The sequence below is a fragment of the Callionymus lyra genome, chromosome 5, assembly GCF_982586985.1.
Source record: "Callionymus lyra chromosome 5, fCalLyr1.hap1.1, whole genome shotgun sequence".
Classification (NCBI taxonomy): domain Eukaryota; kingdom Metazoa; phylum Chordata; class Actinopteri; order Syngnathiformes; family Callionymidae; genus Callionymus; species Callionymus lyra.
Window position 1 is genome coordinate 11,060,747 of NC_141822.1, and position 12,874 is coordinate 11,073,620.

Genomic DNA, 12,874 nt, shown 5'->3' on the forward strand with positions numbered 1-12,874 from the left:
ATTAAAATACATGCAACAATACAATGTTTTATTGAGGTTTTATTAATACAATAGACCAAATAATATAACCAAATATATTGATACTTCAACAGAACAAGATGCTAATAAATAAACATGTGATTTATATTTATTAGAATTTAATATAATTACCACTAGGCTTTTCCTTGATTTTCTGGAACTCCTGTTGTCTTATCAGTTTTATCTTGACCTTTAAAGTATATACTTTATTGAATATTGTTTTGATTGTTTTAGCGCTTTGTGACCCTGGTCTGGAAAAGCGCTATACAAATAAAAGTACTTACTTACTTAATAATTTAACATTATTAATTGTGAATCTCACAGTGTTTGATGGTGTTTGTGTAAAACACATTATAAAACAATATAAAATAAATAATTCAAAGAGTTCTATCAAGTAGGTAATACATGTTTATTAAATCATTTCGGAAGTCTGCGAAAAACTAGAAACTAGAATATAGAAAGTAACAAATAATGAAAGAAACAAGTGTAAATAATGCATGTTTGTAGACGTGTTCACTCGCACCTTCTCTTGTTTACGTTCGCTATAAGACGCAGCTCTTCGTCAGACGCCGCAGACACGACAGCTCCGGCTAATTTAATCTCCAGCGCGGTTGATAACATCCAGGATCCGAGGCCCTGATGACGAATGATCGCGACGCTCTGAAGCTGCGTCGCACTCAGCTGTACGTTTACAGGTCTCCCCAGGGCCGAGTGTTTCCTCCTCTGATTACCACGCCGGGAAATACTCCAAACACGCCGCTTCTCTCCGGCTCGGCTTTAAACACCGAGGCCTGCGATGTTTCTCGGCGTTCCCGACGGGATATCGCAGATTAAAAGTCTCCCAATTGTTGTTTTTCACGCTCGTTTCCAATGTTTGCGAGAGGATCAGGCTGTTTGTGTTTTTATCCCACTGTTTGCTCAGCAGACTCGTTTTACACTCGTGCTGATTGTTGTTGTACGAACGCACAGTTTTTTCACTCGCTTGATGACTTCCTAAAGCGTCGCACATTAACACTGAGTGATACTTCTATAGCTGTCGTAAAAGACTTTCACTAGAGCCGTGTTTGCACTTCAGGTGAGCGCGAGCACGTGTTTAACTTTAATAGTACACAAGCTTCTTGTACTGTGTGCGGATGTTTGAGGTCGACTCTTGACTCTACTTGACCTTCATTGTGTCTTTTTTTTTTCTTACTTCAAGCATCAGCTATTTTCTTCTTCTGAAGCTATTTAAATGTCATATTTGCATTTAAAATGTGTTAGCGTTGTAGCAACTTAGCTTTACTATGTTAGCAACTCCCATAATATGCCAGATACCTTAGAACACTTAATAAGAAAATATCAATACACCAATATATCGCAATGTTTTTTTCAGGATACTGATACGATATTCAATTCTATTCATTAAAATAAAAAAAAAGATGTATAGTATAGTAAATAGTATTATATTAGTAGTTCTTTTACTCAAATCGGAATCAGAAACTTTTATTGTCATTGTAAACACAACATATGATTTTTTTGTTGGTGTTAGTACATAATAATATATGAGTAATATGAAATAAAATAACACACAAAATAAGCAAAAGCAAAACAGAACTAAGCACCAAGACAGACCTTTTTATTGTTTATATTTCAAGATATAGCATGATATATATGTATATACTGTGTGCATTTATTTTTATTTATTTATTTTCCTGCATTTTCCATGGCGTTTGTTCATTTTTGAGTTTCATTTAAACTTCTTGCTGCTATATGGAAGCAGTCTTTAAGTCCTACAAAACTAAAGAAACAATAAAACAACGATGATGACTGAGGACGAGAGGATACAGTCGACTCCAGCAGCTTTTACAGCTGCTGTTTGAACATATTTTAGTTTCAAAACAAATGAAAGCAGTTACAACTTCATCAAGAGTCATGTGGTCTGTAAATACTACAAAACCAGAATCAAGTACTCGACAATACTACACATATATCCTTGTGGGCTACAGTATCACATTATCTGACAACATATGGTATCGTTGAACTATAGAACATAAATTAACTTTGGTAACTAATAAAAATATAATTTTACACGCAAAAACATGAAATAACACAATTTTTTACTAAATAAAGAAAATCAATACGTTGCTGTAACATTTCAATATATATACATATATGGCGATAGACATATATATATGTATATATATGTATGTATGCATTGTTTAATAGAATACTTCGATGTATCGCCAAACTTTATTTTCTAACACTCAAAATGTCAATATTTCTCTCGCTAATATTTCCATGATCTCGTCGTATTTGCGCCGGCGCATGTTGATGATGTCATCAGACGGCGCCCCACTATGCAGTGAGTGTTTCATCTTCTTCTGCTGAAGTCAGTGTGTAGAGGAAGTTCACCTCAGTCCACTTGTTTCAGGCACTTCTTTCTCAGTTTTGTGGATTTTTTGGGGGTGTCGCCGTCTGACCGAGCAGCCAGTGACACAGTTTCGGGGCGATTAACGGGGGTCAGGACCTGCTGTGAGAGGCGTCTTTGAGGGGGGCGGGGTGGTGGAGGGGTGAGGTGTTTGGATTGGAGGGGACGGGGAGTCAACGGAGATACGGAGACAGTCGAGAGCTAATGAGCTGGATTTTTTCCGGAGACTTGGCATTCTGCTCATCTCTTGCTCCAGCTTCCTGTCTGAGCCCTGAAGCGGGAGTAAATGAGGAGGGGGGGGCGAAGAACAGAGGGAGGAGGGTGAGGGGCATCACGGAGGAAGGGGGGCGGGAGGGGGGGCAGTGTTGAAATTGAATGCCAGGGCGCCATGTTCTCACCGCCAGCGTTTCCATGGTTACAGGGTTATTCTGGCGAGTAAGGAAATTTCATTCACTCTGGTATGAAGAAGATAAAAACAAGATGGGAAATATCAACACTGAACTGAGGTGGGGGGGGGCGCCCATCTGTGTGTGTGTGTTTGTGTGTGTTTGTGTGTTGCTGCGTGTTTCTCCACCACCCTATAAGCAAACACAACACCCACAATCCTCCAGTCGCTCCAGCAGCCCTGCAGGTATATACGGCGAGAACAAAGAGAAACACTGTTCGCCGGCTGCTGCTGCGCGCGTGTGCGAGAGCGCGCGCACGCGTGTTTGTGTGTGTGTGTGTGTGTGGAGGCATGTGAGAGTGTTCTCTCAGCGATCATTGTCTGAAACGCATGACACGCGCACGCAAACTGACATGTCATGATGGAGCTTCACTAGCTGGAGATTCACTGGTTAGAAATTAAGTCAGATCAGGTCAGAGAGAACCTTCGTTCATGGTTCGTCCCAAAAATAAAGTATCGTAGAATATTAAATGGTTTTATTTAATTTTTTTTATTTTATTATAATTTTAGGAAAAATTAAACTCATTGGTAAAACATTTTTTTCGTTTTATTTCAAATAATTTAATTAGAAATTAATATTTGCAAAATAAATAAAGATTTTTTTTTACAAATAGAGTTTGATATTCTGATTTCAATTATTCAAAATATTTTTACTAAATTCAATAGGTTTTTTTTAACGTGTTGCTTTTTAAATTCAACATGAAACATGTTGATATAATTGATGATTGGCTGAAAGTTCAAGTAGTTCGGTTCTCTTTTGGTTAATGACTATTGGAACTATTATAATAATTAAAACACAATCAATCAATAAATATTGAAAAAATGACTTTATTGGAATGTGAATATGAAACTCCATTTATATTTTTTTTATTTAATATGAAATTGAATTTATTTTTTAATTATAAAAAAACAAATTCAAGCTTTCAATATAAAAAATATTGAATTCAATTAAATCAAACATAAATCAAAACATAAAAAATTCAAAAATAATATATGTATATTCCACATTTGAAATGTTAAATTTAACCATTAAATATTCCGATGACACTGACATACTTCTATATGAAGATGTTTACCACAATGTTGTGTTGTGTGTTATCAGTTTTATCTTGACCTTTAAAGTATATACTTTATTGAATATTGTTTTGATTGTTTAAGTGCTTTGTGACCCTGGTCTGGAAAAGCGCTATACAAATAAAAATTACTTACTTACTTACAATAAGTATTTACTTGTGATAAATAAACAAACGTGTGTTTAAGAAAAATGTTCTGTTTTCAAATTGACTTCGCTGGGACTGAATGTCTCGTCAACAACCTGAGAGTGTGTTTGTGTGCGAGCCTCCACACACGCACACACACACACACACACACACACACACACACACACACGCACACACACGCCTTCACTCTTGCAGCTAACTGGGGTTGACAACTGCACGGGGGTTTGACTGTCGCTGCAGCCAAACTGACAGTTGCACTGCCAAGCACCCTCTGTGGACACACGCACTTGTCTAAACGCACACAAGACACACTCGCGTCTCAATTTTTGCCAGTCAGATCCAAAAAGTCGAGCGTGGTTGGAATTCAAGAGGCACGTTTGCGGTCCGTGAACTCCCATGATGCCTTTCCATACACTGCTCTATTTAGTGACGACCGATTGCTACAATGCTGTCGTTAAATCTACGTCGATTTTGTCAAATGTGATCTGCTGTAATTGGTTGGCTGGGCGGCAAAGCATTATATTTATTGTTTAGCTGACTGAGAAACTCAAGGATACCAGGGGCATCTCATTTTTCTTATCTTATCTTAAACCCTGGCATTTTTAGAGGTCATAATATCGACATGATTTTCAACCAGGCGTCCGGTGGGCCGCATAAGATGACTTTGGCCCCCGGGCCTCGACCGTTACCGAGATCTTAAAGTGCCAATGACAACAAGAAACTGCTGACACCATGTGTTTCTGTTCTTTCAGTGGCCGAGGAAGGACTGTGGGAGTGCGGGCTGTCGTACGAGTGCCGGACGCTGCTGTTCAAGGCTGTGCACAACTTGTTGGAGAGGTAAGTGTCGCCCTGACAAGAGTTTAAACAACACACACAGACATATTGAGAACACAGGGTTGATGGTATAGAATAGAGTAAAACCATAAAAAAGATGATTAAAATATAATAAATTAAGACTTGGATATTAAAGTGAAATAAATGGTTTAATTTAATTAAGTTAAGGTTAATTAAATTAAGAAAAGAAAAGATAATTAGATGTAATTAAATTAAATTAAATTAAATATATTTATTGTTCATGATCCAGACAGCAAAAATGTTTATATAAATAACGTTTGCTTCACTTTTATTATGAAATGTAAATTGTAAAAAATAATCTAAGATGATAAGAAAATTTCATATAAGTTGTTTTAACTGTAAAACAGAAGCAGGTCATGTCCAGGGACAAATCATTTTTTAATAATAATAATAATTATTATTATCATATTTATTTAGTGCTTTTTTGGGACGCACAAAGACACTTGAGAATAAACATACAAGGAATATAAAGGCATCATGTTTTGTTTAAATAGACTCAAACGGAAAAATTAAAACAGAGTAAAAAAAGACTAGTTTAAGTCCTAAAACAATTCTTAATGTTATGTTAAACTAGACTAATAGTAAAGTAGTTAAACTATAACCAGTTCTTAATTGTTCTGTGTAAAAACGCCCTCTATTGTAACTGAATACAACTTGAATGAACATGAATAACTCATTAATTTATTCATTATTATGTTTAATTTAAATTCATGCAGCCCACTTGTTTATTATGATTTTAATGTTTTAACTTCAATTATACTTTCGAATAAATGCATTTTAATTGTGTGGTTTAAATGGAATTCAACCGTTTCACTAGTTGAAATATTCTTTTTTAACCGTTTCCTTTTTTAAAATTCATTGTGAAGTCGTACGTTGACAGGAAGTGACATCACTGTCCATGTTTTGAGTCAGAAGTTTGGTGGTTAAACTAGTTTAGAAGTCGGATCTTTAAAAATGACTCAATGTTTGACTCAGAATTATTCAGAACCGAGGACATTTCACCACTGAATATTTTCAGTAGAAGTTCATGTCCGGGGATATAAATCGGCGAACGGTGACAGTTTTCTCAGACAAAAGGAGGGAAATGTGCTGATGGTGGTCTTCCGTCACTCTCCGTGGTGCCACCTGAAAGAAGCCACGGTCCCGGCACTGAATCATTTCCTCAAGTGGCCGCGGCTCCGGCAGGCGTCTGCTAAATGAAGCAGCACATATTCCAGCTCCACTAAGTTCAGCCTCAGTGATCCTCGCAGGGGGCAGAAGGAATTAACCTTCCCATTACCTTGACTCTCCTTTAGCTCTGCTACTGCAACAAAAGACTCTCCACCTCTTTTTTTAATTCACGACCTCTTCTGCTCGGAGCAGGAACAAACACATGTTCAAATAGTTATAAAATGCTGTTAAAGATCAATAACCTCATCAATGATCTGCCTGTTCTCCTTTTCCTGTTGTTCTCCTTGTTCTTTTTATTCACACTTCCTTTTCTCGTTTGTTGCACATTTTCATTTTTCTTGTTTTTATTTATTTCCCTACTTCTCATTTTTATAGGTATTTTCCATTTTTTCTTCTATTTTTTTTATTTATTTTCTTTTTCTTGCTTCTACCTTTTTCCCTTTCAGGCTATTCTTCTTCATCCTTTTTTTTTTACTTTTCTTGATGTGATCTTCATGTTTGTGCTATTACTGTTTTTTTTCTTGTTCTTATTTTCATTCTAGATTTTTATTTTATTCGAGTGTCTTCTTTTTCTTATCCTTGTTGTTCTTTAAGTTATAATTGTTGTCTCGCTTCCTTTTCTTCTTCTTTTTTTGTTGCTCCTTCACAGTTTCTCGATCTACGTCTAGTTCATTTTCTGACGTTGTTGTTGTTTCTTTTTAAACCAAAATTACCCAATGAATTAAATTTACCTGCTGAAGACATTTTGATTTAATTAATGCTATCCGCTGCCTTTGATGCAACTAAAATAAACAGTGTAATTGTAAAAGCTAGTGTATAAGTGTAACTGGTTAATAAACTTGTAGTTCAATATCAAGAGTGTATTTTAAACAAGGAAATGATAAAACATTTAGTTAATAACATGTTATTCATTAGTAATGTGTTCAGAATCTTTCATTGAAATAAAATGAAATAAGACAAAATAATACCAATGACATTAAAATAGTTTAATATAATAAAATAAAACAATAGACATTACCTTATAATGGCATATTCATTAGTAATAATTATTAAAATAAAATAAAGTAAAATACATTAAAATAAAAACAAGCGACATTACCATAAAATGGCATATACATTTATAATAATCTTTAAAAAAAAATACATTAAAATAAAACAAGAAACATTACCATAAAATATAATATAAATTAATAATATTTAATAAAATAAAATCGATTAAAGTAAAACAAGATACATTACCATAAAATGGCATAGAATTTAGTAGTAATTAATAAAATAAAATAAAGTAAAATACATTAAAATATCATATAAATGAATAATAATGAATAAAATGAAATACATTGAAATAAAACAAGAGACATTACCATAAAATATCATATAAATGAATAATAATGAATACAATAAAACACATTACATTTAACTAATGTTAAGATCCGGACAGCAGACGAGTAGAACGAGTTTTTGAACTGAGATTTAAAATTAGATTAAATGTAATGTATTTAATTTGGGTATCAATTATTTGGGGAACTAGAGTCTAGAGACTTAAAAAGCTTTATTTTCACAATAAAATCGATTCATGAAATATCTCATTTACAACATTAGCTTTTTGCAAGTGCATTAAAATCCCTAAAATTCTAATATTGTGACACTAAAACTTTAGTTCCAGACTGATACACTCACACTATAGGACTACGGGTCTTTTAATAAAAACGTATAATGTTTTAATTAGTTATTTTCATCCCTTTTCCCAGTTCTTCCGTGAAGAAATCATTGAAATCCCTTCTTAAGGAACATCAATCAATCCTCTGAAGGTGTCGAGGAGCAGCGACCTCTCATATTTGGCAGCAAACTTTGAGCCTCGGTTGTGCGTCTGCGGTGTTTGTGTAGTCAGGAGTCAGAGGCTCACGAGACCGACCGGTAGACCAGGTCTGCACCTGTGGCCGTCTAAAGACAACACGGCGGCGGGAGAGCAGAGCCCGGCTGAGCGAAGACCAATCCATAAAATAACTGTTGGTCTGCTGACCCCGGGTCAGAACACCCAGCTGGGAAGCCTCTGGCGCCGACACACACAGAGAGAGGAGAGTCAAAGTTGTGTTCGGCGGTTCAAGTGAGGTGAGACGAGGTGAGCGGACGCCAAACACCGAGGGAGGCGACTGAGCGGCTTCTTTTGATCGCAATGAAGCGATGAAAGCGGAGATGATTCCGAGCGTGAGTTCGAGAGGGGAAGCCGATTAGACGGAAGGTTTTTCTCTTCCTGCGTGTGATCATTGCTGGGATCAGAAGTCGTGATTAGAATCCACACCGCGGATGAATAGCCAACATTTAAAGCCCTTTTTGTTTGCTAACTGGATGTGTCGGCAGATAGCGTCGGCGTGTTTAACTTAATAACATGCCTGTAGTGTCAGGCTGTGATTAAACCTCATGGCTTCTTCTTCTGTTCAACCTCCACAGATGTCTGATGGATAAAGGCTTCGTGCGACTCGGGAAATGGTTCTTTAAGCCTCATGAACTGGAGGAGAAGATCTCTGGCAACAGGTGAGTGTCCGTCTCTCTCTCTCTCTCTCTCTCTCTCTCTCTCTCTCTCTGTCTCTCTCTCTCTCTCTCTCTCTTTCTCTCCACCTTCTTCCCACGGTTCTGCTGACTGCTGTACCTTTTTATGAATCCAGGAATCTCCATCTGGATCTGTAAATATTTTGAAGATGATGTCCCGCAGTTAGAGTTTACATCACACAAAGCATAAACTAAACAAAAGATGAATGTCCGGATTTAACGTTTTTTTTTTTTTCTACCAGAATCCAAAAGAAACAAATTCTCACAGATTACCTACAAGTTGTACTGAAGTTATATATCAATTATATTTAAGTATTAGTATAGATATACTAAGGTAGATGTACTTCTAGTTTACTAATATTATACTATTTCATTCTTCTTGGGATTAAATTGGAATATTTTAACTTTACAAAAGTATACTTTCAAGTATACACATCCCTATACTACTAGTGTACTAGGTAAACATAGAGGAGTATACTTCAAGTATACTAATGTCACGGTGTCATGATGCAGTGTCTTACTTTTAAAAGGCCACTAGATGGCACTCTCTGTAGTATGATATTCTGCTGATATATTAATTTAATGAAACGTGGCACCGTTTTGAAACTGAGAGCGCCATCTAGTGGTCTTTCAAAATAAAACCACGGAATCATGATACAGCATTAAACCACTGATGCTGTATCATGAGACCTCACCAACCCAACACTACTCATTTCTAAACTACCAGTATTGCTTGCTCTTACTGTTTTTTTCCTTTGAGAGTGCCATTTGTATACAAGTATTCTTTGTATATGCTTCTAGTACTTATGAAGGGTTTTAATGGAAATATATATATATATATATATATTAAAGTACAGTCAATGGGTTAAATAAACTTCAATATACCACAGTATATTGTGCCACATCAAGTACGGCAGGACTCATATGCCGTAAGCACCTTATGTCACCAGTAGATTCAGGCTTTTATAAGTTCATGACATATTTTCCAGACTCACAATAGATCCATTGAGCCTGGAAGGCCAGACAGACAAGGACACTGTCATGTTTCTCAAGTGTTTTTGCTGATTTGCAGCTTCGATTCACTACTGTTCGATAATTGTATCTAACAAGAAGTAAGTAATTTTTATTTATATAGTTATATATATAAGAACATAAAGGTCTGTTTTCTGCCACCCATCACTCACTCACTCTCTCCCATAATCCTTTGCACTGTTTTCTTCTGGATCAAAACAATACAGTTGCCCTAAATAAAAATAAGTTTTCTGTCCTTGAAGACCATATACCTTGAAATATATATATAAAGGTACATACCTTCATATATGTTTAAGTACATATCACTATATCAATTGTAAACTTTAAGTATACTACTTCAATTTTAGTTTAGAATAAAGTAAGTATCCTCATAGTACACTTGAGTATAGTTGATGTTGCCAAAGGTACTCTTGCTGGTTAATTGTACCAGATAATCATGTGAAACAACACAACCTTATAATAGCGAAAGCGATCAGGGATCCATATTGTAACATTGAGTTTTACGGTTATTTTCAGTTTTAAGTTTAAGGATTTTTACACATCAGTGAAGGTGTCGCGAGACTGACTGACTGAAAACCAAAGTGTGTGTTAGTTCACGGGTTAAAGGGAGAAGACAACAGCGTGTTTTGGCATCCATCGGTTATTAAATAAAGTTGTAAAAACTGTAGACCATCGCGTCAGTCTGGGTCGCTACAATATATTACAGCTCCTCTGATCTCGCTGCCCCCCCGACCCTCCTCTGTAGCGGTAGTTTCTGTAGACGGTTATCAAACAGAGATTCACTCACTGACTTTATATTAAGATTTTTAAAATTTCAACCATTGTTGTCAATCAATATTTAAGACTGATCTTATATTAAGTATATACTTACGAAGATGAGTCTTGTACTAAACTTAGAGACTGATTAGAGGGCCCCAAAACATCCTCCTGGGGGCCTCAGGTGGATGAAAAGTAAGATTAAGACCAGTGCTGAAGAGAGAAAAAATATTCCTTTTGTTTATTTATCAGTTGTTGATTGATTAAATGATTGATTGATTGATTGATTTCCGATGACCTTTTTTCTTCACACTTTTGGGACATGAGTTGTGACCACAGTTCCAAAAAAGGTTAAAACATATTTACACTTTATATTAATACATACAATAAACATGTAAAACGAATAAGAAAAACTGTAATACCATAGAAAATTAATGATAAAATCATAATAAATAACAATGGCAACAATATAATTATAATTATTAACACAATTATGTATATTACTGAGGACAACGAGTCTGTGTTTTGACGTTTATCAGGTATCAAATAAAGTTTTTACAAACTGTCTCTTCAGTTTAAAACGCTACAATATAGTACAGCTCCTCTGATTGGCTGCCCCCCCACCCTTGTCTGAAACATCGTTGTGTTGTTACACAATGGACTAATTCATGCAGAAGAATTTGGATTTAAATACATTTTAAATACAGATTCTTCTGTCGCTGGTAGATCAAACATTAACACTCTCGTTTCTTAGATACTTTTACAACATTTAATATTCTGCCCTCGTAAACACTATCAAAGGTCGGCACTCTGCGAGGGGTCAAGGTTAAGTTGACAGTGTGTGTGTGTGCAAGAGACTCACAACAATATCTGAGTTTTGAAAAACCAGTGCGATCTGAATGTAAATCTAAACAGGAGCAGCATTAGAAGTGTGTCTGCGGGCGTGTTGTGTTGCGACAGACATCTGTTTAGTATGGAGATGATGGTGATGATGATGACGGTGTGTGTGTGTGTGTGTGTGTGTGTGTGTGTGTGTGTGTGTGTGTGCGTCTCGTTTGTACATCATGTACGTCGACTCCGCTCTGACAGCTCTCTATGAATATGTTGCCCCCCCCTCAACCCCCTCCTGCTGAGCAGATCCCGACTTCTTCTGTCTTTGAATTATTGAACATCCTGAGAGGGAAGCGACGGAGAAATATCTTCCTCACACGCAAACAAATCATGGCTGATGTTGAATCTCTTTTTGTGGTTTTTCTTTTTTTTTGTTTGGCTCTAAACGGGCCAAAGTGGCCGCCGCTCCATTACCGGTCCTGGAAGTCTTGATGGAGACGACCCCCTGCGGTGTCAGAGCCTTTGTTTTCTCCTGACGCACCTCCGTCTCCAGCAGGGGGCGCTTCACTGTAAACCTCACTCTGTATCATCATCCCCTGCTATTAACTCCCGTCATGTTCCTGGTGGAAAAGAAGCTCCTTCCTTCCTTCTTTGTGTCTGCTCGGGTTGGCGATGGGTTGCATCAGAGGGTGTGTGAGGGGAGTGGGAGAAGGTGGGGGGTCCTAAATTAATCATCACTATAGACGGCTGAATGGATGTATTAGAGTGTGTGTCTTTCATTAGCGCGCTGCACTCCAACAATGGGACACACTCGCTTTTTGTTGAACCAACCCTAAAACTCCCTGTGAACGAGAGGATTATGGATAATGAAGGGTTTTCGACGACGTGTTTCTGTTATCCAGCGATGAACACTCCACTCTCCCATGGGAACGCACAGTTGTAGCTGCTGAGAAATGTAAACGACCGGTTCAAACTAGAAATGAAGAGCGTTATGATCATAATTCATGTGCAAGAAATTTTAGACGTTAATGTGAACATGAAGGTTTTAAGATTGAATTAAGTCAGTGCCATCAGAATATTCAATTGTTCAATTTAAAAGGTTGAAAGTTTGCAAAATAAATGCATTATTTCATTTATTTTAATAATTAAATTCCAATATTTCTATTTTCGAAAACTCAAAGTGAATCTTTTTTAAATTTGAGTAAAAAAATTGAATAGTTTTATATTTTAATTCCAGTAATTCAACACATTATCTTAATTCAATATGTTTTATTTCATAGCCTTTCAAATGCACTACTTAAAAAATGTTGGTACCACAAGACCAAGTTAGATTTATTGGGTTACAAATAAAAAAAATCAACTTTGAATTAAAAATATTTTGTGAAAATTGGAATAAGAATATTAAATTCCATGTGTTTAAAAAAAAATGTTATTTCTGAAAATATCGTTTTTTTAATTTAATTATTAAATTAAAAAAATAAAAACTTAAATAAATGTAGTTATACTGATATAGTAGAACTATGTGTGTAAACAATTGTGTAAGAATGTGTTGAAAATGAAAGTGCAGATATGTCATATAATCAACGGTTC

General features: G+C 36.0%; 1 protein-coding gene across 1 annotated transcript in view; it reads left to right on the forward strand.

Moving 5' to 3' along the window:
* LOC148079282 (mediator of RNA polymerase II transcription subunit 13-like) overlaps window positions 1-12,874 on the forward strand; it is a 121,257-nt gene that overhangs the window by 69,328 nt on the left and 39,055 nt on the right. Inside the window, exons 3-4 of the mRNA XM_087790778.1 lie at window positions 4,843-4,927; window positions 8,567-8,650. Of these exons, the coding sequence (XP_087646904.1) occupies window positions 4,843-4,927; window positions 8,567-8,650 (169 nt within the window). The remainder of the gene's footprint in view (window positions 1-4,842; window positions 4,928-8,566; window positions 8,651-12,874) is intronic.